The 27703-nt window shown below is 38.4% G+C and overlaps 1 protein-coding gene across 2 annotated transcripts; it reads right to left on the bottom strand.

Annotated features, from left to right (window-relative positions):
• Nucleotides 1-27703, bottom strand: csf1rb (colony stimulating factor 1 receptor, b). Of its 2 annotated transcripts, none has more exons than XM_040149743.1 (22): nucleotides 27613-27703; nucleotides 12710-12985; nucleotides 12151-12456; nucleotides 11910-12046; nucleotides 11667-11829; nucleotides 10584-10977; nucleotides 10143-10258; nucleotides 9874-9982; nucleotides 8976-9169; nucleotides 8785-8894; nucleotides 7702-7828; nucleotides 7232-7336; nucleotides 7025-7135; nucleotides 5930-6089; nucleotides 4087-4160; nucleotides 3916-4004; nucleotides 3430-3552; nucleotides 2920-3031; nucleotides 2471-2570; nucleotides 2272-2398; nucleotides 2019-2136; nucleotides 1-1935 (listed from the first exon to the last, which is right to left on the bottom strand). In XM_040149743.1, the coding sequence occupies exons 1-22, from the start codon at nucleotides 27668-27670 to the stop codon at nucleotides 1871-1873; spliced, it is 3174 nt and encodes a 1057-aa protein (XP_040005677.1). In that variant the 5' UTR covers nucleotides 27671-27703; the 3' UTR covers nucleotides 1-1870. The 2 variants fall into 2 exon arrangements, with proteins under 2 accessions (XP_040005677.1, XP_040005679.1); XM_040149745.1 differs by having other exon boundaries at nucleotides 10143-10174.

Raw genomic sequence — 27703 nt, 5'->3', positions numbered from 1 at the left:
TTTTTTAAAAGCATTCAGTAATTTTAAGAGTTTGGTTGTATGTCAGAAATTAAATTGAAAATTTTTCAAAAACACTTTTTTTTTTTGTGATTTTTGTGGATACTTACATAAAATGTAAGAATCTGGTTGGTGTCTCGCCAAAAATAAAATGTTGTTTTTTTTTAATGCTTAGAAAATTACACAGAGTTTGGTTGGTGATGCAGTTGAGAACATTTTGAATCATGTCAACAGTATTTCTAAAATCCCGGCTGCCACTCTGTTGAAAGTTGAGGTGTTTTATGATTCCGCGCTTTGTTTTAATCTATTTTAACAAACACAATAAGAAACACAAAGCAGCAGGTGTTGGTTTTTAAAACAGATGTTTTGGTTCATGTAGGTACAGCAAGTGAAGGTGAATATAGATCAGAGGGTGTGGTGATTAATAGATACACTCTCAGCCAATCACATCCCTGCTCTGATTGCTCTGAAACAGCTGAAACAATCACAGGGAAAGATGATGATAGTAAGTAAATACATGGAAAGACACAGGAAATCATATTCTGGTCTGGATGATGCAAAGTGACGCAACGTGAACGAGTAGTAGCACAAATCTGCAGCCAAAGGCAGGTGGTGTATAACAATTAATGAGTACAATGATGATAGAAATGAAAAATAAAAAAAGTTCTGTGAAGATGGTAATATGAAAGCATCAATCTGATGCTGTTTCACGTTATAAATAGTTATGTCATATTTTGAAATTTGATACAGCATCATTATGCGTCATAATACATTTCTAGAATAAACAATGAGATTCAGATTTTTTTTTACTAATTAGCTTTTTTTTTGTGAGGATTGATGAGCTGCTGTGATCTGATGTCTCTGACATAAAAAGCACCATCATAACTATGAGACCATGACCAGTATGATTTACTGATGTTCCTGCTCTAAACACAATTAATGTTATTTTTTAATCAGATAAATACATCTACTCTCTAGAGATAGTTTGATTAAAACAGTTTATTTCTGTTATTGTTTTGCATTTGCTCTGGGTATTTAGTTTTTTCCTGATGATAAAACAATCAGATTGGCAGCATATTGACAGAGACATCTATTCTCAGCACAAAGTGTAATGCCGCATTCACACACACATACACAGATTCAAAAAGCTGGGACAGAGATGGCTGCGATTCATTGTGAAGGAGACCTGGCTTTGGTCTCAAAGCCTTAAAGACTCAACTATTCAAATATCCTCTGACGCAGTGTGAGTGACAGCCTGGTGAGAGCCAATCCTGATCATCATGATTCCAGCGGAAACAGAAGCACAGAGTTGGTTACTACTGCACTGCACTAAAAACTTCAACATTAAACAAAGTGGAAGAAAAGCTGATCATCGCCGTCTCTGGCCTCCCAATTTTCTATGTCGAGTCTGGAAACAAATCACCGACATTATTGATGTCTGTTGGCGGTGGACTCTTCTGAAAACAACTGTCCAGTTGGAGCAGAGGATGTAAATTACACAAAACAACCCCCACTCCCCAGAACTACAGATTCATGAGAGACCAGATACTGAGGTCTACTTTGTGTTTGTGAATGCACCGTGGGACAATTTTCCCACCCAAATACCCAGATCTCTCCGCCTCATTCAAATGAACCTCCAACCTGGACACCAGAACACCACACAGACAGGTCCCTTCATGTCTGTTCAGGCTGGATGTTTGAATAAAGGTTTTATTTTAACGTGACAGTATCTCCATAAAGTTTTTAGCAGTGAGGAGGGCAGCCTAATGAGTAACATGACATCAACTCATTCTCAAATTTTCATTATTCGTTCAATAATAAACTACAAGTGAGAAACAGCAGAACTGAACCCGATTTTGACTGGACGAGACAGTCAGGAGAGCTGGTAGATGTTCTTCATCATCGGCTCCTTCTCCTCCTCTTCAACACCACTGTGCTCTGAGGATCAGGACAGGAAGTGGAGTTACGTTTACAGGTAAACTGTCTCTTAGCAATATATGATGTCATCTAGGATTAATTACCTCTCTGACCGTGCTCTTCTTCTTCTGGTCTCTTCAGTGTTGCTCCTCCTCCGACATCCTCCTCCTCTTCTTCTTCTTCTTCTTCTTCTCTGCACTCATCAATGTTCCTGTACGTTGGCTGAAGAGAGAAGAAGAGAAATGATGTGTTCAGGCAACAACTGTTTCAACTCTGTTCTACTCTGGTTTTAAAGAAGCGGACTGCCAGATGAAGCTGAGGGCACAGAAGCCCCCCTGTTCTGTGATTGGTCCTCACTTGATGGCTGTGACGTGGTGACATGTTATTGGTGGAGGGGAGGAGCCTGTTGATGAGCTGACCGATCGTTTTGAAGGTTGGTCTGTCAGTGGGCTCCAGACACCAGCAGAGAGTCATCAGCTCATACCTGAGAGGATAAGTTTGGGTTAGATTCAAAATAATTTTATTAACATTAAAATGAATCTGTCCGTCCCCTTACATCTCTGCTGGAGCGAAGTCTGGCTGAGCCATGTGGCGACCATCTTTGATCATCTTGTAGAAGTTGGTATCCACGGCAACATTTGGATACGGACTCTTACCTGAAAAGGTAAACACACAAACAGTCAGAGGTGAGAGACACCCCAGAGATGTCAAGTGTCAGGTGGATCTTCGAGTGAACTCAGACATTTGAATCAATCTGAACATGATGTAAATCCGATGTCACAGTGCTGGATGGAGGCGTCTCCGTAACAACGGCTGCGGAGGTTCATGGGTACTGCAGTCTCTAGAGACACTCCACAGAACAAACAGAGGGAATAAACCCGAAACATTTCTACCTGACGACCAGGACAGAGGGACCACTGAAGTGTTTAATGTCACAATCAATAATCAATATTAATCAAAATCAGAGCTGTAATGTGACTGGGTGTTGAGTGGTGCCACGGTTACCCAGAGAGAAGATCTCCCACAGTAAGACTCCATACGACCAGACATCGCTCTGTATAGTGTAAACACACTGAAAGATGCTCTCCGGAGCCATCCACTTCACTGGGAGGCGGGCCTGTCAAAATAAAACAGACTGGAAGTGTCAAAATAAAGTAGGCAGGAAACAGAAGTCAGTGTTGTTGAGGGTGTGGCCTGATGCTTCATCTGATTCTACCTGGATTGTATCCATTGCTATGGAAATTACTATCAGAGAAAAAGGGATGAATTAAGAAATATTTTGTTCAGATATGTAAAGATATATTTTCTGAGTGTGTTTCAGTAAAAAAGCCAAGTATCTGAATGTCAATAATGACTTCAGGTCTCTTATTTTGTCAGCAGGAAGTAGAGAGTGATGAAGATTAAGGACCCCGCAGATGTCTGAACAGGTCACAGTGTGTTATTTACTTTTACAGGTAACAGAGTGTTGTTGTTCCCTCTAACAGGCAACAGTGTGTGTAGAGTTGAAACACTGACATTTCCCTGGACTATGTAGCTGTCGTCGTTGCAAATGTCTCGAGCCAAACCAAAGTCACAGATTTTTGCAACACGACGATCAGTCAGCAGGACGTTCCTTGCTGCTACATCTCTGTGGATACACTGACAGAGAAAGAGAGACAGGTGACAGATGGAGAGAGAGAGAGAGAGAGAGAGAGAGAGACAGGTGAGAGACAGACCGGTAGACAGAGAGAGACTGTTACAAAGGTTTTACGTGCTGATTGTAACGATAATATTCAGTGTGTGTGTGTGTGCGTGCGCGCTTGTATTGCTACTTTGGTGAGGAGCAATTTCAGTTTTAAACCGTCATAGTGAGGACATTTTGGCCGGTCAGGATTGTTTGAAGGTATTAATGATTTGGTTTTGACGTTCAGGATCAGGTTAAGGGTTAGGGGCCTGTGAATGCATTATATCAATGAGCATCTTCACAAGTATAGAAAGACAAACGTGTGTATGTTCTCTTACATTCCTGGTGGACAGGAAGTCCAGACCCTGAGCCACCTGGTAGGAAAACCTCATGAGGTCACTGACAGACAGGTTGTCTGTCTGCACACCTGAGAGACAAACAGGGAATAAGACAGGTTGAACCTCACAGAGACGGAAACCAGGTGTGTTTAGGTCTGTTCAGGTTGTTACCCTGGTGTGTTCGTCCTGGATTCAGAACCGGCAGCATCTCCTGATACTCTGAACAGCACGAGATTCCACTGTCACTGCAACACACGTGTTTGGATGTCAGAAGTCAGCTGGCAACCACACAGCCGATGAATAAGCCACTGATTGAGGAGCATGAATGAAACAGCTGCTGTCATTGTGACTTTTGAGCTCTGCCTTCATTAAATATCAAGTTACATACACCGATCAGCCACAACATTAAAACCAGTAACTGGTAAGAAGTTTTAATGTTGTGGATGAATGGTATGTATGCTGAAGACATCAGTAATTCATATGGTTTACTTTAGGAAAACTGGAAACACTGCAGTGTCCAAATATCTCCTTTCAAGGTCAAACACAGACGTATCAAAAGCAAAAAAGTATTGAAAGAAGGATCAGCAATTTCATAAGTAATACACAAAGGTTGATGTATAATGCAAGTCTTAATTATTTTCACTAGCAGATCAGTTTGTGTGAGTGTCAGCATGAAGAATGTCAGCTGGTTGATAAAATTCATTCTATTTATAACAATATTGTTTTGCGTATATTTTTGGACTCATTAAACGCTTTCTAATAGTCTATCAGATTTTCTTATTACATTATCACATTATGATTTTAATGGACTGACTAACAAAAGGCTCTTTAACGGAATAGACTTCTGAATCATCGTGGTGTCTTTCAAGGATCCATTCCTGGCACATTTTGTTCTTTTGTTCCTCATCTTTATTAATGATTGAGGCTCTGCATTTTAATCTGTGTTACTGTTACTCTATGCTGATAGTACAGGTTTGTTTCTTTAACATTAACATTTTTACACATTTATTTCTCAGGCACATTCTGAATTTAAAATTTCTAAATAGTTCAAATCAAATAAACTTCTTTAAATGTTATTAAATCTAATCGAATGGCATTTACTTACGAAACAAAAGCTGTTGTTGTGATGGAATTTTTCCTTCTTTAGGTCTTTAGGTAGTATTAGGCAGTGTTTCCACAGGCCACTTACAAGTAAGCCCAGAAAGCAATATTACATTGTCTGTCTCAAGAATAGCTGTGATGACACTGATAGAGTCAAACTGACCCAGTACCCAATAGCAGTTGCCATACCAGCCTAGGTCGTAGAACAGCTGTTAGTCATAAGATTGGTGCCCCTCAGGGTCATGAGATGGATAGTCTCCCCATGGGAGGACATAGGTATGTTATGAAATATACAATTTGACTGAGGTGAAAGTTATTTATTGTTTAGGATTTGGTCCCCAATGAAATCTTCTCACATATATGGATAGGTGCTGTGGCCGGTGAAGAATATCCTTATTTGGACATATAGTAAGTTTTGTATGGGTTTAGTATGGGTTTAAATACGCTCTGCAAGGAAGATAACCTTCAGAACTGGGCAACATTATACGCTGTTAACTTGTATTGGTCATCTCATTTCTCCTCTATGCACTGAGCTTCGACAAATGTTTCTGTGTAAGACATCTGGGTCTCCTGAAACTTCTTCCATCACAAGTTAACCAGCTCACAAGATTTCCATCACAGTTGTAATCTAACTCTTGTTTTTTCATTGGAATTAACTTGAACTTTCAGGTCTATAAGATTTCTTGGTGTTTCACCTGATGACAAATTGAGCTGGAAAAATCATACTTGTGCAATTTGTAGTAAAATAACAAAATCAATTGTTATATTCAGTGAACGTTTGTTAACTCTTCATGTATCTCGCATTCCACCAAACTTATGAAGATCCTTTGTTTACAAAAGATTAATTAGTTTCCTGTCATATTATGATTGTTTAAAAATGTGGATCAGTTAGTTAATACAAAAAAAGTCAGACCTCCTGAGCCTGGCATGCTGGGTGGCCATGTTCTTATAGAGAGCCTCCTCCTCAACTTCATCCACAATCAAAATTGATGTCATGAAGTCCTGAGCATGAGCCCGCAGGAAGTTGAGCAGGTCGCCATGGCTACAGTACTCTGTGATCATCAGCATGGGGCCTGGGGGGTCGGGGGGTCGGGGGGGGGGGTCAAAGGTCAAATGTTAAAGGTAGAGCGCTGATGTTAGAGTTAACATGATGTCTCAGTTTCAAACGTCAGACAGTCTGTTTTGTCTTCACTAAAGACAAAGAAAGAAAACTCTAAACTTGATGCTGACTGATGAACTCCTGAGTTTTGATTGAACTGTTGATGGACACTAGTGTCCAACAATAAAATGCAAAAAGAACAACATTAAAATAATTGAGAAATGCAAAGTATTAGTGTGTTGGGAGTATGTTTTGCTTTCTCTGAATGACATATAATGAGCAGTGATGTGCCAGGCTGCAACTAACTATTATTTTCATTACTGATAAATCCGCTGCATATTTTCTCTATCAACCAATGAATCATTTTATCTATAAAATGTCAGAAAAAAGTGAAAAGTGTCCATCACAGTTTCCTTATGTTTCTGTTTGTTGTAATAGAGTAACCTACAAATAAAACCAGTAAATAATCATATTTGAGAAAGTGCAACCAGATAATTTTTGTCATTTTTGTTTAAAAATGACATCAAACAGCACATATTTTGTATCATTTCCTCTTAATATTGAACAGTGAAGTATTTGATTTTCTTGTGTACTGGCTGTTGTGTACTGTGATGATTAGTATATTACATATACTGTAAACAGTTAGTATAATGTGTGGAAGTGGGACACAGAGACAGTTTTACGTTTAGTTTTAAAGTTATATATTTAAAGAGCTAAACCAACAGTTTGTCAGTCTGTCTCTCAAAACCTTCTGACTTCCTGAAATAGTGCATTTGTAGAGGATTATTTTCAGCAGTGGATTAATCCACATTTGTATTTTGGACAACAAATAGTCAAATTTATGGTGTATCTGCCTTTGTGACATGGCTGTAGTTTTACGCTGTTATTTAATAATTCAAACATCATCACCTCCTTGAGTGCAGGCTCCCAGCAGGTTGACTATGTTGTCATGGTAACCAAGATGACTGAGGATCTTCAGCTCCGACATCAGAGCTTCACGTTCTTCCGAATGAGCGCTCGCTGTTCATTAACACATCAGATCATATTATTACAACAGTAATGTGTCACACAAATAATAATGATAATGATGTTGATGATGAAGGTTTGCGGACTGACGTTTGAGCATCTTGACGGCGACTCTGGTGACGATGTTTTCAGTGCCCAGACCGTACGCCGTCGCCTCAACAACCTTCCCAAATGCCCCTGAACCCAAAACAGGACCTGATACCCAGAGAGGTCAAAGGTCAAGGACTAAACCACAGAATACAAATTGAATACACCTGATAAACAGAAGCTAAACATCGTGGAGATTTACATCTCTAACTCTCAGTTTGGTGGAAATCGGCTGTTAAAACATACTCACAGGATAATTATCAGTAACTACACTGACTCTTATTTAGAAACGTATCCCTCTGCTCCAGCTAGTCAGAGCCCGTGGCGTATGGGGCCTTATAAAACTGTTTTGTGTGTGTGTTTGACAGACAACCTGCACACATAATGTAACTGAACGCCAACATTTTAGTGTCTGAGACTGAACATTGTATTGTTTGGTGTTGCTTTTGGTTTTGAATCAGCCTGTTTTGTACCAAGGCGGAGTTTGTCTCGCGGAAACTCCCACTTGTGGTTGTACGGCAGCTGGGTGGGGTCAACAAAGGTGTAATTGTTTCCATCTGTGTTCTCGATGATCTTCCAGCGAATCTCATATTTGGGTTTCTGGTAGAAGAAGTAGAAACGTGTTAATTAATGTGAGTGTGAAGATGATATAAAGTTTGGTCGGCAGGTTGTGAACAAAGCAGTGAATTACTAAATCCGTGAATCTGTCAGGACAACACTGCTACCCACAAAGGCGTTTCCCACAATTCTGTTTGTAACTCCATTCGTAGATTCCGCCCACTGAGTTGCCTACAGTAGAACTGTAAACCTTGACATTTGCCAAATATACAAGACCTGGATAAGCCTGGAATCAGTCTCTATGGCTGGTGTTAAGAAATAATCACCGTTTTCCTCTGCTGAAGAACAAAGAGCAACAAGTGAGGTTTTTTACTCACCTCTGGTCAGGGTTACAAAATCTTATAACCACAAAAATCTTAACTAAAAACTGGTTGACCAGAACACTGCAGCCGATGCAGTTTCATTTGAAATAACACGGTGATTAACTCCCTGTAATATTCCTTCTGACTCACATTGGGATTTAACCAGAGGACACCAACCTCCCTGATTCTCTGCAGTTGTTGGATCTATGTACCTTGTTGTATCAAGAGAAAAGGCTTACACACACCTCAGAGTGCAGGGGGAATCCCCAAGTAATGCTACCTCTGCGTAATTTTAGTTAACATGAATATTTTTGTTTAATACTGCTTAGACAGTGTACATAAAGCATTTAGCCAGTTTACTGTTACATAGTCTTCGAACTTGCATGCTTTGTCTTTTTGTCCTCCAAATCCGATTCACACACCTTTCACGCATTGGACTCTCAGTAACAAAAAATAAATCTCCCTCTAGGGAGAACAAGTTCTTCGTCTCACTCACATCCTAATTTTATGAGACTGTTTTAATGTCTTCCTCTGCAGCAAAAAAATCCATGTTAACAAATGTATCTATTGGGTTTGTGTAAATATACTGACATGTCATTGACAAAAGTGAGTCTACATTATGATCAGTAAACGTACCTGTCTCCAATGGTAAAAAACGACCAATAGCAGCAGGAGAAGGATGGCAGTAGCACTCAGAGCTCCAATCAGAGCCGGAGTGAAAAACATTGGAGATTCTGTTATAGAACCTAAAAACAAAGCGATGGTTAATTCAGAAAGACATGTTCAGTCACATACAAGGTTTTTCTAATAACCCAACATGTTTATACCCAGAGACTTGACTTGACGAGAATTGAAGATGGTACGCGACTGTCCCATGTCATTGTAGGCAACACACTCCACAGTGACATCATCACCGGCTGACAGAGGGAGGTGTTTCCTCACCTCCTCCTTCTCCTCCTCATCCTCTTCCTCCTGTGAGGTCACATCAGCTGGAGACTGATAAGGGGAGCCATCTCCACACCTGCAGAGGAGGTGAAGGTGTTTTATCTGTTCTGTTTGTTTATTTCACCCTTTTTTATCTTGTATTATATTATTTAGTATTTTACTCTGTTAGTCACTTTATTTTATTAAATTTATAGTGCTGAATTGTTAGGGTTAGGGTTAAGGTTTTTCTTTTCAAAAATACACTGTTTTTAAAATTATAAATAAAGCCAATGATTTGATTTGTTATTGCTTGAAGGCACATTAGAACTTAATTCAGTGAATTTCCAGCAGCTAAAGAGATTTGAACCATTTGTAAAATCCACCACAATGTTTTTACAGAAAGTCATAGAGTACGAAACTGCTGCTAAAAAAAGTTCATCACAGATGTTCTTTTATGTCATACATTGTGATTTTATGTGCGTGTACAACAACAGCTCAAAGACAGCACATATCTCAAGTTTGCATGTAACATGTCTCACAAATGTGCATCACAATGTAACTATATCTATACAATACAAATACTACATACCTAATTTTTTTATTTTAAACAAGAAATAAATAATTAGACATTAATGACCCTACGATCAATCCTGTTGCGCCATCCTTAGGATAAACATTATATGTTCAGGTCCACTGCTGTACACTGAACAGATAAATCATCATGATATTGATTGTAATGAAATCTGCACCCTCTAGGGAGTGCTATCAGCACTTAATACTGTCAGTTTGTGTGGTACATACGTGTCCTGAACCCCAGGGCAGATGTACCAGAGGATTGTGGGTAGTGGATATCCAGGGCTGCTGCAGATCAGAGTGTTGTTCTGCAGACTGACCACAGCACTTGGAGAACCTGAAGGAAGACATTTTATTTGATATGTATTGACCGCAGAGGATATATACAGCAAGAAAAAACAAGAAAACAGAGAGTCAAAGTTTATAGATCATGTGATAATCAGAAGAAAAATGGAAAGCTGCTGCAGTGAGGAAGAGGAGGAATAAATATTTCTTACGGTAGATTCGGAGATCGACGTTCTGTGAGCCACTAAAGAATGAGTTTGAGAAATTAAACGCGTATCGTCCACGATCCTCCTGACGGACCCGCCGTAGCAGCAGGCTCGCTGCCGACCTGAAACATTAACTATGACAGCTTAACAGAACCTTAACGCCAACAATACCACCTTAACAAACCTGAAAACCCACAGAAAAACCTTAACAATCCTTAACACTAACAGTAACACCTTAACAAATCATAACAGCAACAACACTATCTTAATAACAATTAAAAACCAACACTACCGTCTCAACAAAATACAACACCTACAATACCACTTTAAAAAAACTTATTTTTCTTATTTTTGGTGTAGCAGGTCTCTGTCCAACCTGCAGTAGAAATCTGATAATGTTAGTATGTAGTAGTTAGCATGCTAGTCTGTAGTGGTAAGCATACTAACCTGTAACCTTCAGCAGTGTAGCTCTCCTGGTACACCGTATTGTTGTTGTTGTTGATGTGTGCTGGTGTCATCCAGTCCCGGTGCCTGATCGGAGGATATGCCTCCATCACAAATGTTAACATCACATCTTGGCCTTCAACCACCTCCACTCTGCTACTGCCGCTGATGTTAGCACTAATAGCACTATTCACATGTGTTCTCTCGTGGCTAACATTAGCAATCATTTCCCCATTCACATCCAGTGAACCACTGCTAATATTAGTGTCTGGCTCTCGTGGCACCTCCAATGGCATGCTGCTAATATTAGCAAACAGGTTCCCCTTGACCTCTATGGTCCTGGTGTTAGTGTTAGCATGCTGCATCAGTTGAAGGTAGATCCTCATGTAGGGATGATCTGGTGAGGAAGAAGAGGAGGAAGGGAGAGAGTAAATGCCACTAAACATTCAGTCTTTCCATCTTTATGCTCAAATTATCTTACTCCTACAAGTTTATATTTTCTTTCCCATAAGTTACTATGTTATTACCACGTTAATATCATGAGTTACTGTCCTAATTCCACAAGTTCTTATCTTGTCCACACAAGTTATTTCATTCCCAAAATATGTATTACTCATTCCCAAAAGTAATTATATTTTCCCCAAAAATTATAATCTTGTTTCTATGCGTTATCTTGTTTTCTATAGTGATTATCTTGCTCCCATGAGTTATTATCTTGTTCTCAATAGAAATTTCGTTCTGTAAAGGGATTACCTTGCTCCCCCATGAGTTGTTATCTTGCTCCCAAAATTTATTATCTTGTTCTCTCAAGTATATATCTTGTTCCCAAAAGTTATTATCTTGTCCCCTCCAGTATATACCTTGCTCCCAAAAGCTATTATCTTGTTTTCTCAAATTATTATCTTGTTCCCATGTATTATGATGGTCCAAACATGAGTGTGTTCCCATGAGTTATTATTTTGTCCCCGAAAGATCTTGTCTTGTTCCTGGTAGTTATCTTGTTCCCAGTAGTTATTATCTTTTCCCCAGTAGTTATTATCTTGTTCTATGTATTTATTATCCTGTGTCTCCACCAAATCTTCTTACCCAGAACTCTGAGCTGTGTGGTTGCTTTGGCTACTCCAGCTTCGTTGAAAGCGGTACAGGTGTATGGTCCCCTGTGTTTCAGACTGACAGCAGAGATAGTCAGAGTGTTGTTGATGTACAGTTGGTGGTTACCATAGTGTCGGCTGACGGTCACATTCAGTGTCTGGAACAAACCAAACAACCAATGAACATCAAAACAGTTTGTCAGGAGTACAGACACATAGATGATCTCTGACCTCTCACCTGTATGTTCGGGTGTGTCCAGGTGAGGTTGTAGAAGTGGGAGGGGTTACTGCTCAGACAGGTGACCTCAAATTTTTCTCCCTCCAGACGGACAAATTCATCCTGACTGACAGACAGAGAGGGAGGATTACGCAGCCCTGCACACAGACAGGTAGACAGACAGGTTGATAGTCAGGTGGAGAAATTAATAGTTAGAAAGGTGAACAAGCAGACAGTTGTACAGACAGACGACAGGTCTTACTAGGGACCACCAGCAGGTCAACAGTACTGGATCTGAACTGTTTCCCGTCCTTCCAGCCTGAACAGACATAGCGTCCATTAAACGACCTCTTTAGGTCATGGATAAGGGCTCCTCTTCTGGGGTCAAAGGTCACGTTCATGCCCTGCGGCAGGCCCCGCCCCCTGCCCCCAGCACTACCTTCTGATTGGAGGGTTAGGTTTTTGACGGATGGGTCAGTCAGCAGACACTTGAACAGGAAGTCCTGGCCTTCTTTGACATCAGGGGCACTGCGAGGAGTGACAAATACACTGGAAGTGTTGGCTGGGTCTAAAAGAGATGGATTATGGGAAAATGGAGGTCACTTTTAGACCACGATGAAGTGTATAAAAAAAAATCACTATAAACAGTCGAGTCATGTACCTGTAATAACCTAAAAGTGTTTTTACACCAAAAACAGGAAATATACCAACCAAGCATTAGAGGGACTACATATTTTTGGAACTACAAAATCCTGAAATAGAATGTTGTTTGGATTCAGCCATCTGACACTGGTAGGGGGCGTGGCCTCAACTGATCTTACCTTTGATGTACAGGTGGATCCAGGTGTCCAGGTGTTCCAGGCTCTGGGTAGTGTACCCACAGCGGTATGTCCCAGTATGTCTAGGTTCTGAGCTCTTGACCTCCAATGGGTCTGGCAGTTTGTCCTTGTAGAGCAGACTAAATGCGGTGCTTGACAAACGGATCGAACCGTTACCATGGCACCTGAGGGAGAAGGCGGAGCCGGCAGTCAGAACCACCTCTGTTTGATTTGGCAGGAAGACAGATTTCAGACTGATCGATGGAGGACCAGGAAGATCTGAAACAAACGAACAGTAAATGTGATATATGTGCAACAACAACACTGAAACACAACTGGAATGCTAGCATTGATAACACCTGACCACAGCTCCTGTGATGAAGAATATTTTTCTAAGAAGTTGGTAGAGACTAAAAACAGAGCTAAAAGAGGGTGAATATTTAATGCTGAATACATTCAACATGTGGACACAAATTCCACTCCAAGTGAATGATCGTGTTGCTCTGTAACTTCCAAGTGGTAGTTTTAGTTAGTAAGTTTAGTTAATAAGCCTAATCAGCCTAAATCGTAGCCTACAAAGTGTCTGATCAGAGATCGCCCATCATAGTAGTTAACTGCAACATTAATTTGTTCTTGGTTGTCTTTGGCACTAGTAAATGAGCTGTATTGTTTTTTCAGTAAGACGACTTATGTGTGTGAGTGAGTTAAGAGATTACTGATGGTAGATAGAGAAATAAATTGGCACATTAAATTTTGACAACCAAACATAAAATCGATGTAAGTCGAAAATAAAAAGGACACAGAACCCTGAGGAACCCCACAAGTAACTATTGACACTGTCAACGGGATAATCATGTTGATCTGTGTCTGCTGAATGTTGAAGTAGGCAGCTGTTTACCAACATGTTAGACACAACTACTTTATAAGATGAGTCTGTATGATGTTTTTTTTCCCCCCTCAAAAAACCGGAAAAAGTCCGTTAATAAATCTTTTATTTTATGCTGAAATTTTACAAAACTTTAACCACAGAGCCATCAGATCAAAAAACTCACATGAATTGTTTTTGTAAGGTATGAGTAATTTTTGAAGGTACTGGTAAATTATTTCGTTGTTCCACTAGGAGAACCAATGTATCTCAGTGAGCTAACAGAAGAGAGATTTGATGGTTAATGAACATATAAATTGCCACATTAAACAGCACCATTAAAATATGTAAAAGACCGAGAACAGAACCTTGAGGAACCCCACAAGTAACTACTGACACTGTCAATGGGATGTTCATGTTGATCTGTGTCTGCTGGATGAGGAAGTAGGAAGCTGTTTACCAACATAGCAACATGTGCAACAAGATTATGAGTCTTTCAGATGTAATGTTTACAGGTTGTTCTGCAGCCCCCAAATTTAAAAAAAAAAATTAGTGCAGGTTTAGCACCACAGCACTGAATAATACAACTGTATACATATATATATATATATATACATATTTATATGTATACGATACGATATATATATTGATCATGCTAAACTCTGGGAGCAAACATCACACCATCTGTAAAAAAGCTGAAGATGAAAAAAGGATGGCTTCTGAAACAGGATAATGATCTAAACACACCCCAAAATCCACAATTAACTACTTCAAGAGGCCCAAGCTGAAGGTTTTGTCATGGCCCTCAAAGTTCCAGACCTAAACATCATCAAAGACCAGTGGATAGACCTCAAAAGAGCAGTGCATGCAAGATGACCCAAGAATCTCAGAACTAGAAGCCTTTTGCAAGGAAGATTGTGAAAAAATCCCTCAAACAAGAACTGAAAGACTCTTAGCTGGCTATAAAAAGCTGTGATACTTGCTAAAGGGGGTCTTACTAAGTACTGACCATGCAGGGTGCCCAAACTTTTGTTTTAGGCCCTTTTTCTTTTTTGTTATTTTGAAACTGTAAAAAATGGAAATAAAAAAGTAATCTTGCTTAAAATATTAAAGAAAAGTGTCAATTCATCTTCTACCTGCTTAACTTTTCACAGTAACAGACATTTTGACCAGGGGTGCCCAAACTCTTTCATGGCATTGTATATATATATATATATATATATATATACATAGCCAAATATAGCCAAATACTAAGTATTTTGTACACTGTAATACACGGAAACACTACCACTGGATGGATGGTATGGATAGTTGAAGGGCAAAAGGACTTTGTTGTAGATATTGAAGACGTTTCACTTCTCAACCGAGAGGCTTCTTCAGATCTGACTGACTGGAGGGGAGTCCAAGTTATTTAACCTGGTGTAGGTTCAAGTGTAGGTAAACTGAGTCTTGACCTGAGGATTTGGCCCTCCTGTGTTGAGCCATGTTACACACAGGAGGGACAACTCCTCAGGTCAAGAATGAGCAGTTTACCTACACCTGAAACACAAGAGACACCCTTTCAAAGATAACAACATACATATTTTGGATGGGGAGGACAGGTGGTTTGAAAGAGGAGTGAAGGAGTCAGTCCATCCATCCCTCAACAGAGGAGGTCTACGACACCAATCATCACCCACTAACAATGCTGTCCTTTCATCCCTTTCTGGGAGATTTAGCAACCATTCACACTTGGACTCAGGTGAATCCAAAGACTCTTCCAACTACTGTTACAACAGCCAGGAGCACTAACAAACCAAGTGATTCAATAGCCTTGATAACGCCCCCACAGAGATTAAATACCTGGGACTCCCCTCCAGACTTTTATCAAGAAGGCTCCTTGATAGACGTCTTCAAGATCCACAACCAAGTATAACTGCTCTCAATTCAACTCTTGTTGATAACCATGACCTGGTCAGGGTTGACCTGGATGACATTAATAAAGTCATGGTTTCTGGAAATCTTCACAGACAACATTACTTTATTCTAAATCAGAGGAGAGTTGCCCATTCAAAGTCAAAAATCACTGAAATCACATTTGATTTAAAACAAAATGTAATCAGTGAATAACATCAAAGTCAACCTGAGCTGTTTGCAAGTTCAGCTAATGGGCTGCTATGATGTCAGTAACTGATAACGAATTAAAAAGTGATGTAAGACCAATGATTCTGACACACGTGTTCAACTTTTTTTATTTTTTAACATATTGTTTTTTATAGATACAATTTCATGATTCTTCATCTCAGAAAACAAATAATATGCCAATATTAAGTTTGATTATCAGTGTGTTTAGAACTATCAGCATACTGATATAGGAAATCATTCTCATTGATTAACTCACTACAGGTTTTTTAGTGATTAACTAGTCAATAGATAACTGGTATAAAAAATCAAAGAGGATGAGAGGATCAGAGGATCTCATTGGGTGGCAGCAACAGGTTTCTTGTTGATGTCCTGCACGTGGGTGGCGATTCGGGAAATCTGAAGCAGTAAAGCCTGATGGTTTTCAACCAGCAGACTCTGGTGACGAGCCACGTTCTGCAGATCCTGGATCTGCTGTGAACCCTGAGGGAACACCAACACAACTAGGTTAGTTTAGTCAAAGTGGGTCTGACTAGACTGCATTATGTCACCAGTAGACGATGAAATAATGACTCTGTGATCTTGTTAATTAGTTTTTCTGAAGAAAAGTTGAAGTTGCTAACTGGACCTTTCTTTAGTTTAGACTACATTGGACTAGTGTAGTCTGGACTATTTATGGTATACGAATTGGAACACAAGAAGAATAATCCTACTTGAACTGAAATCCCAGCGTGCCAAACAGCTTGGTCACTCTGCCCAGGGTGATAATTACGTTTTAATTAATTAAGTTAAAACTTATCTGGACTAAACTAATATAAAACCTTTCTAAACTAAAGATAAACAAAATTATTTAAACTAAACTAAATCTCGGATAAAACAAACTCAATTAAGCCTCAGATAAACTAAACTAAACCTCAGATAAACTAAACTAAGCCTCAGATAACCTAAAGTAAACTAAACCTCAGATAAACTAAACAAAATCAAACCTCAGATAAACTGAACTAAGCCTCAGATAAACTAAGCTAAATTAAACCTCAGATAAATTTAACTAAACTAATCTTGACCCACCTGAGTTTCCAAAATGCCAAGCAGTTGTATCACCTGGACCTGATGTTTGGTGACCTCCTTCTGGATCAGGACCAGTTGTGTCAGCAGATCCAGGACCCTCTTCCTCCACAGTGCCTCTGGCTGCTGATCCTGGACCAGCTCCAACAGCCTGGGGGCGGAGCTTGGATTGGTGGGGTTGTCATCAGATTGGGCAGGAAACTGCGCGGCGCCAATCGTCATGGCGGCAGGTGAGTTGTCATGGTGATCACCTGCAGTGAAGACGTCTGAAGTCAAAACTTCAGTTTTTACACGACACGCACAGGATTCATGTGTCTGCGATTTTCACAATAGAGGCCATGTTATATTAAGAGTTAAAGAAGGGCTGTTTGGAGGTTTTTGCTTTGATTGGCAGGTGTCTCAGCCAATGGCTGAGGTCACACGACACTACAGTCATGTTTTCAGTCATGTTAGCGACATCGCTCTATGGATGGTAATGTTATATCTCAACAACTACTGGATAGATAGAGCAGGACCTGAAGCTCCACAGTTTGAAAACCTTTACTCTTGGTGATATTTTTGGGGATCAAACTTCTCCACAAACTGACACAACAGACAGAACAGGCAGATTAAAAATTTGAACGTATTATTTTCAGTGTTCGGATTCCTTGAGATCAGCTGATGTTCAGGTGTTTCTAATAAACTGACCTAGTGTAGTCAAACTAATCAATCAGTGCGCTGATCAATACACAGATTCAGAAATTATAAACAGACAAATGAAGAGATTTGTTGTGAATCTTAATGTGACAGTTGAAGATTCACATCATCGTGTTTCACAATCTGAGGGTTTATGTGAGAAAAAACAAGAAGTGAAACTGTGTGTGTGTGTGTGTATGTGTGTGTGTGTGTGTGTGTGTGTGTGTGTGTGTGTGTGTGTGTGTGTGTGTGTGTGTGTGTGTGTGTGTGTGTGTTTGTGTGTGTGCTTATGTGTGTGTGACTGTGGTCCAGGGATTACTTATGTTGTGGCGACCTAAATCTGTTTACACAGTCACATTAAGTGGAGTTGTCTATAGGACAAAAAGTAAGTCTCCATAACGTAAGTCATTAAATTTTAAGGTGATTTCATTTTTTTTACAGTTAGGCAGTAAAAAAAACAGTTGGAGTAAATCTCCACGAAATCAATGTAAGTCAATGTAATGTCCTCTGAAGTCATGGAGACATGACTGTATGTGTGTTTGTGTGTGTGTGTGTGTGTGTGTGTGTGTGTGTGTGTGTCTGCTGCTGTTGGATGATGTCAGAAGCCAAAAAGTTTGGAAACCATTGGTTTAATCTTTAACAATTTGTTGCATTTTAAATGCTTGTTATATTATCAATTGTGTAAAACCTTAATCTTAAAAGTAACCAGTACGCAAAACTGTTAAATAAATGTAGTGGAGTACAAAAATATTTCTCTCTGAAATGTAAGGGAGTAGAAATATAAATTAGCATAAAATGGAGATAGTCAAGTAAAGTACAAGTATCTCAAAATTATACTTAATTACAGTACTTGAGCAAATGTACTTAGCTCAGTTCCAACATTGCAAGCCAGTAGCTAGCCATTTGGATAACTGCTGCTCCCCAGAACATAAGGCAATGTGCTGAAATTTCACAGACCAATATCAGTGACGCATCCAGCACCACAAGGGGCCAAGAGGGGGCTTCCTCAGTTGTATTTTCTGACCCCCAGTTTAGGTTTTATGTACACTAAGGAAAAATACCAAAAACAACAAAAATACTGGCCGAGATACAAGTGACATAGACGACAGTAATGAAACACTTTTGAAGTTTTCCCCCATAAAATATTTGAAGCTTGTTATCTGATCCACTCTCTTTTCCCACTGCACAAACAGCATTCAAACATAGTTCTGAAAAGATAGTATTGTTATTTCAGAACCATGGAAAGTGCTGTTTGTTGTACTTTGTCAAGAGATTTATTTATTAGATCTGAACACATAAGATAGTTTGCTTGCTAAATAGTTAGTTCAACATTCACCATAATGTACTGTAGCTAGTTTGATATGAGGATGAATATCATATTATATAACGTGGCTTTGTAAGAAAAAACAAAACACTGTGGAGACCCCAGCCAAGGTCAGTAGTCCTCCAGCAGCAGCAATGATATTGCTGAGCCCAAATATAATCTGCTAGCTCCACCAGCTGTGGAAGATGTTGCCCTGGCAGCAAACAAGGTCAGAATGGGGCCACAGTCCCCAGGGTAGGGAATGTTTGCATCTAGTCAAAATACCCCCATAGTGTCACCCACAGGATGAAAAAAATGCAGAAATAGGCATAGCAGGATGATAACCAACTGTTTTACTATGTAAAAGATTTTCCCCCTCGCCATTTTTGACTGCCCCTTCAGTCACTTCACCCTGGTGATGGGCCTGATCAGTGACAACTGCTACACCGTAGCCATTTTAATTGTTAGGGCACCCGCCCTGCTTCTCCCTTGCTCCCTTGTGTTTCCTGTTTGTCCCCAGTCTGCTTTCCTCTGTGTTTGTGTGTGTTCTGGGTGTGGTGCTCCAGTTCCTTCTCCCACCAATCCACCTGCACACCTGCATCCAATCATCTCATCCACTCAACAAGTTGCTGCTGTATATAAAGACCGACTCTTCACTTCACTCATCACCTACATGGTATTATGCTTCAGGCAACGCCTAGTAGCCTTGCCAGTTTGACCTTGGCTTATTTTTTGAACTTTGTGAATTGCTGTCTGCCTGTGCCTCAGGTTCACCTCTGGCTGCGAGCTTGCTTATCTGCATGCCCAGCTCACCGTTGTGTCTTCCGTCTCCCACCCAAGAACCAGAGCTCAGCCTACCCAGCCTACGCAGTCAGCCCTGGCCCTGTTACCTGTTCTGCTGCCTGCCCTGCTCTCCAGCAGCTTGGATCCCCATCCCCCACAACCAGCCTCTCTAAGAATTTCCAATGCACAACCATTTTCGAACTGTTAAAGCTTCTATTCGTCAGAGTTCTACTTTTGGGCCCAAGAGTCAAACTTAATCATTACAGTATCACTGTAAATTAAATGATTCTTTTCCTCTGATGACAAAGACCAGAAATTATGGCGTTTGATGGTTGAAATCAGAAGCTGACAGAAACTCCTGCTGGAACACTTTCACATCCAGACTGTGGAGCTTGGACTTAAGCTACATTACCGTTAGTTTGTAACAAAGTCTGGGTCATTGCCTCAGAGATCCAATACAGAAAATTCAGACGGAGGATTTTAGAATAAATACAATTGCATTTCAATAGGATTTTGTTGGTAGCAGTTTGGTTATCAGTTCTGAAGGAGATTGTTTTGATTGATCTGCTGATTGATTTAATATTATATGTTGACGTGATCTTTGCTCAGTTTGGAAATTTTATATACAGATTCTTATGTTTCAGGAAGCTACAGGAACTAATGAATTCAGACCCCTGAAGGATCTGAGCTCATGTTGTACTCTAAAGGATTCACTTCCACCTTTTAATGTGTGCGTGTGTTTCAGTTTAAACCACTGTAGTCAGGACATTTCTACATTGTGAGGACATTGTGTCTGGTCTTCCCTACTTCAAAGTGTCTGAAGGTTCAGACTTGGTTTTAAGGTGTAGGTTGGGGTTAGGGGCAGGGAATGCAGTAAGTCATGAGGGTCCTCACAAGAAAAGAAAGACAAACATAAGTGTGCGTTTGTGTGAACTCAAGATTAGAAAAAAAAATCCAGCAAGAAAACAGGAATGGAACTAAAACCTCAACTTCTAAAATAAGATTGTACATACACTGCCAACCCTTCCTGAGGCATGGTGGAAAACACTGAGGTCTGTCTTTGAAACCACATCACGATGAAGAAATTGTGTAACTGCAGAATTTATATCAGAGTTAATGATCAACTAAATGAGTCAGTGAATGATCTGTGATAATTGTGTTGATGGTTTACAGGGTCAGTAATGGGTTAAATATGTGAAAAGACCTGGAGTGTGATCCAGAAAGCGTGTTTAGTGAAAATGCTAAGTTTTTTAATCCTGAGTTGAGGGAAATCTGAGTTTCCTGTTACAGAAACAGAACAATTTATCTCTGTCTCAGTTACCGTGTTAACTCCCTCTGTGAACCTGACCTGTTCTCTGGCAGAGATGGTTGTGTCTGAGGTTAGTGCGAACTTCTTTTGTATTAAACCAGACCAAGATCTTTCTCGAACCTTAATCAAGTGCTGTGAGCCTAACAGAACCATACAACAGTATGATAATGCTGGAGTCACTACAAGGGGATATTGTGCTACAGGATCAGATATTTTGGTGGAAAACAAATACGTTGCCTGTGAAGAATTTACATATATGATCAGTATCAACCTATTTGCGACTTATGTCACTAATATGTTATTAACAACATAGCCTCTTTATGTTAATAAAAAAACTTAATCCTAAATGCAATTATGTTTCATACAAACAATATTTGCTGTTGTGGTTTAGTTTTATATAAATAACATTTTTAGGAAACAAGGTTAGATGGACGCACATCTATACATTGTCTGTCTTTATAAGACTGTGACTCTCTGACTCTCTGGACATTAAGTGAACTGTCAGGTTGTCAATCAGTGCCCCTGCACTGAAATGTTTATATTACAATACTGCAGTAATCGCTTTAAATGAGTCTTAAAAATATGTGTGAAGCTTTAGACTCGTAAGACACTGATCAATTAATAATTATTTCTCATTTTGTGATTGGTCGCACTGTTGGAACATTCCTACCACAGTTATAATATCATATTGGAGATTATGTGATATTGATCATAACAAACAATAGGATTCCAGTTTATCATCCATTAAGGAAATTCAAGTCTGCTAAATAATGAATGAACAGACCATGCTGAATAAAATGTATTAGTGTTAATAACTTATTGACTCTTTCTTCCATTCTTTCATTGCTGCTGTGTTTTTAAAGATAAATGTGCATTATTGTCACACGTTAATATTTCTGGCTCCGCTGGATACAAATGGAGGCTCTGCTGTTTGTCAACCCATTACCATGGTGAATCGGTCTATCAGAGTACCACTGATGATGGCTTTTTTATAGTCACACGATTAACTCAGAGTTACTCTACTCAGAGTTGATTGAACCGACCCAAATCAGCTGTTCTGGACCTGAAAGCTCTGAGTTTCCATTTCAGCGTCAGTCAACTCAGAGTTCAGGGTTAAGTTTGTTAAACCTGCTTTCTGGAACAGGCCTGTGTTCCATTTATCCAGAGTCCAATTAAATGACTTCTGAGCAGAGTGGGACTAAGTTAATAATAAAATAATCATAGCATCCCGATGGTTTAAAATACTGACACTGTAATCACAATGTCTGGACAGGAGCCTGTGTTAATTCTCTCTGCACTCATTTCACGCCACAAAAAGTAAGAAATACTACAGAAGACATTTAAAAATAGGTTTTAAACTCTATCAAACAGAGTCCTGCACAGATCCTGTTTGTAAATCTGAACCCAAAACGTTAAGAACCGACCCACAATCACCAGACCTGATCTCCAGACAACAACTTTAACACTGGTGAATTCAGCAAATCCTGGGACAAATTTCAGTCTCAGTGTTTTTACAATTAATGTTTAAAGTTCATTGTTGACCTTGAAAAAAACATCATGGGATATGATCAAAAGCGCCAGAACAGCTAGTAAATAGACCTTCCAAGGTCAAGACTGAATTTTGAAACTTAACTTTTGAGCCAACATGAACAGAATTCTGTACAGAGCTCAGATAAAGTGAAATGTGAACATGCAGTAGGTTTCCAAGACAACCACGTCGCTTTATCTCCTGAGGAAGATCATGTGATTCCATCAAAAGCTCTGGAAAAGGTACTAAAAGGAGGTTGTAGTGAGGTTGTTTTCTCAACAGTTTTATTTAGTCTTTTTGTGCATGGAAACTATGGCCTGGTTGAAGTTATCTGTTTAGAAGAAATCCATTATGTTATGATGATTTGGGTCAGTGCTTACATCCTGATAGATCTTTGTACACACATCCATTTGATCCACGTTTTTAGAAATTATTTATAAATTAACAGTCAAACTGTGTTTATAAAGCTCTTCACTAGATACTCAAACTTTACATGATATATTATAAAAGGAAGAAAATGAAAAGACACACTACATGTATAAAACTTGAATAGATCAGGACGTAAAATCAATATATCTATAACTATATCTATATATATATGTATATGTATGTATTTATATTACATTTTTGTCTTTGTAAAGTGTAACTTATTACATTACAGTATTTATTCCTACACTCTTGTACTGTTTGTATCCTTGTTTACAGTTTAAGCTTGATCTGTAGACATTAAATCAATGGTGGAAAGTAACATTTACTTAAGGTACTTGTACTTTACTTGAGTATCTTCATTTTCTACTACTTAATACTTGTACTTGACTACATTTCAGAGGGAAATATTGTACTTTTACCGCACTAGGTTTATATGACAAGTCAGAAGTTACTTTTCAGTTGAGGATTTTAACTAAAACAGCATATGGTGACAGTTTGAGGGTCAAAGTTATAATAATGTACCAATATTTCACAAATACTAGCGAAGATGTGTGAAAACTTAAACCAGATCAGTGAATCATAATTGTGTTTTTTCTTCTTTCCTCTCCCATGAATCATCTGACGACCTTTCAGGTTTATTTGGTGTCCCTCTGGATTGGCCCGACCCCTTTGATCGGAACCAGTGGACTAAACCCTCTCCCTGTATGTACGTAGGTAAAAGCAGCTCCGCCTGGAGCAGCTCCAACAGAAAAATGCTGCGGAGGCTTCCATGACTAAGGATCGGTGATCTGATCACGTCAGAGAGAATCAGAGACCAGTCACAGGAGACGGGTCCCTGAACAATGGCGTACTTTTACTGTGATACAGGAACTGCAGGAAGTACCTTTACTGTGATACAGGAACTACAGGAAATATTTTTACTGTGATACTGGAAATACATGAAATACTTTTACTGTGATACTTTAACCACATGAAGTACTTTTACTGTGATACTGGAAGTACATGAAGTACTTTTACTGTGATACTGTAACTACATGAAGCTAACAATACTTCTGTCCTGTTTTGTTGCCCTGAGACTAATTTATTAATTCATCATTTATTAATTAACAATATTATTAAATATGATATCAGTTATTACATTAGTTATATTGTATTATACAATTAACAATATGATTATTCATGATATTGGTGATCGTGCTTCACATATTAAGGACAGAATCAGTGTTTCAGTTTTAATGTTTCATGTAAAACTTGTCTGTTTTTCTTTTTAGAGTGTTAAAAAACCTTGTCTACAAAGCGTTTTCTTTTCAGGAACAGAAACGTTGCACTGAGTTGACTGTTTATTAAAGGACTGGTTTTCTGTCTCTATTAATTATTTTTTTGTAATAAATGTGTGAGAAGGAAACCCCATTAGTCCCGAGCTGGACTAAAACTGTTAGTTTTGATTTTTTTAAAACTGTTATTTGTCCCCATTCACATTAACACCTGAAGCTTCCAGATAAATTAATTCAAATAATCAACTGATCAATTATCAATAAAATGTCAGAAAACAGTGAAAAGTGTCCGTCTCAGTTTCTCATAGTCCTGTGTGACGTCTTCAAACTTCTTGTTTTGTTTACTGTGATAGAAAACACAAAATCGGACACATTAAAGAAACTTACCACAGAAGAGGTTATTGATTAATGACTTAAATGATTGATTATCAGATTTGTTGCTGAAAGCTGGCTGTTGTTAGGTTTGTTGTCAGTTTGAACATTGTCTGCTGAGGTTTATTTATATGTTTTTAGGAGGTCTTAATCAGGTTCTCAAACTGACTGAAAAACATGGACATACAAGGTTCTTGCAACAGATCTGAGTTTTGTTTTGGAGAAAATCCAGCAGTTAGGAGGTTGGTGAAACCTCAGAGAGTCAGGAAACACATTTTCTACCAGAGACCACACACACACACACACACACACACTTAAACACACAAACACACACATACACACACGGAAACACACACGTGCACACATAGGGATAATGTGTGTGTGTGAGGAGCGTCTATTCTCCCACTTCCTTGTCTTACTTCTTCTTTGTTGGGGACTTTGTAGGAGTGGTAGAGTTGGTTGAGGAACTGGTTGCCACGGCAACATGTTTACATCCACTACAGAACCCTCCAGTAGCAGTACTTGCAGTAATAGTAGTAGTAGTAGTAACACTGATGGCAGTATTATGAGCTGGTCAGTGACAGAAAGATGTCAGCTGACCCTCAGATAGTTTTTCAAACAGTTCAAACTGATTCACTTTAAAAGTAGACGTTTACCTGCTGCTTTAAAATGTGAACAAACTCACCTGAAGTTGAGCAGTTTGTTCGCAGTCATCTCATGAGTTAAAACCAGCTGAAATAAGTTCACTGAACGTAATTTTTTAAATTCATATTTTCAAGTGCTCTATGTTTAAAAAATGTGCAGATGTTCAGTAAAATGTGGGACATTTGAACGCCATGCACAGGCTGGATGTTACAGATGTTACAGATTTGACTGATCATGTTTAAATCTCAGAGTTATTCTGCTGCTCTGATCCTCACAGTTTTTTAGTTTTCTTCTGATTGTTCCTGTAAGTTCTGGTTCACGTCAGGAAGCCGACCTGATTTTTACCTATCTTAACTCTATGAAGAACTCTTTCATTAATTGTAGTTTTATTTTTCCCATGTTTTATTGGGTTAATTCACTCAATCTTTTTATCTTACCCATGTTGTACAGATTTAACTTCTTAACTTCTTTGTTCTGAAGTGATTTCATGTTAATCCATCATGTAAAGATACTTTTTAAAGTTTTATTGATCTTCTTCTTATTATCTATATTATTGTTTTTGATATTATGTTGCAGAAATGTGAAAAAATAATAATTGAATCTGTGTAAAACAGCTTTCAGCGCATCTGTGTGAACAAAGAGCTTGGATGTAAATTTGCAGAGAGCTCCGTTTTCTTTAAAAATCACACAGACTAAATGCTTGTCCTGATGGTGGCGTGGTTTAAGAAATAAAAATGTGGCAACAGGTCTGAACAAAATTCAAACATTTATTTATTCTCTGAGGATTTATCTTCTGTTCAGACTGAGACTTTATAAACTGTTCATAAACTACATTAAACCTCCAGTTTATAAACAGTTAACAGCTCTCATTTATTTTTGATTTTAATTCATTTTGAATTCATCTTACCTCTCAAGAAAACATCTATACCAATAAATCAACAATGAACAACTATTAATAAACTTTTAATTAATGTTTAACAGCTTTTAATCTGGACTCTGAAGAAAACATCAGTAAAGATTTGATCAACTATTAATAACTGTTAATAAACAGTAATTAATCGCACAATAATAACTTTTACTTTCATACTATCTGACCCCCATTATTGTACTTTTTCAGCCAGAATGATGTTTTTAGTCATTGAAATAATTTTGATTTGTATTCTTAAGTGGATGAAGTAATGAGATAATTTACTGAAATAAAAGAAATAAAAATACAGTCTAAAAATACAAGTAACAGTCCTACACTCAAAGTGTCACTTCTGTGAAAGTATTAAACAAAATGTACTCAAGGTATCAAAAGTAAAAGTACTAATTTTGCATAAAGAGTGTCCTGTCAGTGTATATATATTCTATTATTACTTTATTAATCCTGAATCATCAATACTTCAGCAGGATTTTTCTGTTGCAGCTACTGGAGGTGGAGCTGGTCTTAACTACTTTATATACAGTTATAGTTTAATCTGCAACAGTGCTTCATCATATGTTATATATATCATATGTCCATCATAGGATTGTAACATGTGTAAAATAAATAGTAACTGCAGCAGAAAAAACTTCAGTATTTCCCTCTGAAATGATATGAAGTAAAAGTAAAGTGAAATGGGAGGACTCAAGTAAAGTAACTACAATTTGTACTGAAGTAACTTGTGTAAATTTACCTAATTATTCTGCACAATTTTTTGTATTCACTCACATTAATCACTTTACCAGTGTCCAGTGTCCAGTTTTTTGTCGTCTGCTTAAAAATGTCTTCAAACTCATAACACAGAAGATTATTGTAGAAACTGATCTGTCAACGAGCTGAAGACAGATTTACAGATAAGAGCTTTACATCTGACAGCAGCACAGTTGAGAGAAGTTTTGTTCCGTCAGGCTTCAGGTAAATGCAGAAACGATTTAGATGTTATCTGATGTTTATAGTTTTATTTTGTTAGTTTTGTGTTTGTGTTTGCTGTTGGGTCAAAGCTTAAATGTTTTTGTGTGTTGGTTTGTTTCCGGTGAATATGTGGATCAGTGTGTTATGTTGTGTTACGACAGAATTGAATCAAACTTATTAACTTTATCAAACTGTTTCTAAAAAATTAATTATTGTCTGTTAAGTGTTTATAAATGATAATTTAGTACTGTCTGATACAGATACAAGGTTTACAGGTATGCGTTAAAGGTTGATTGATGTTTAATAACACTAATCAGTACTCATTAATTGTAGATTAAGATGCAACTTAAAATGTCAAAAAATGTTATTTTGTGATGTTAGGGTTAAGGTTAGTGTGTTTGTGTGCTTATGTATATTCCTTCAAAGATAATTACCTCATTAAGAAACACTCATCAATGATAGTTTAAGACACAACTTTATACATTTCTAAAATAATTTAGAACCTCATTGAAGTTTTTCTCTTTTGTAATGTTGTTAAATGGTTTTATATTTATATCTGTGTATTTTCCTTCACACATGGACAAAGATAAGTCACCATTAATGAGGCAATAACACCTGATTAACAAAGAGTATATAAAGAGTGTGTGAGTTGTTTTCTGACCTTCAGCAGAGCAGTAGCAGCTGAGGGCGATCGATAGCAGCAGAGAATGGACCAACATCTCTCTCTCTCTCTCTGTTGTTGTTCGGATTGA

Source organism: Xiphias gladius, chromosome 17 (genome assembly GCF_016859285.1).
Source record: "Xiphias gladius isolate SHS-SW01 ecotype Sanya breed wild chromosome 17, ASM1685928v1, whole genome shotgun sequence".
Classification (NCBI taxonomy): Eukaryota; Metazoa; Chordata; class Actinopteri; order Istiophoriformes; family Xiphiidae; genus Xiphias; species Xiphias gladius.
This window is presented reverse-complemented; position numbering and strand designations above follow the sequence as displayed.

Bases quoted from the DNA above. Each gene is read 5' to 3' on its own strand.
- csf1rb (XM_040149743.1), bottom strand. From the start codon at position 27,670: ATGTTGGTCCATTCTCTGCTGCTATCGATCGCCCTCAGCTGCTACTGC. The intron at 8,895-8,975 runs GTATAAACATGT...CTTTGTTTTTAG, and splicing joins TCGTCAAGTCAAGTCTCTGG to GTTCTATAACAGAATCTCCA. The intron at 3,553-3,915 runs GTAAGAGAACAT...TTTCTCTGTCAG, and splicing joins ACTTCCTGTCCACCAGGAAT to TGTATCCACAGAGATGTAGC.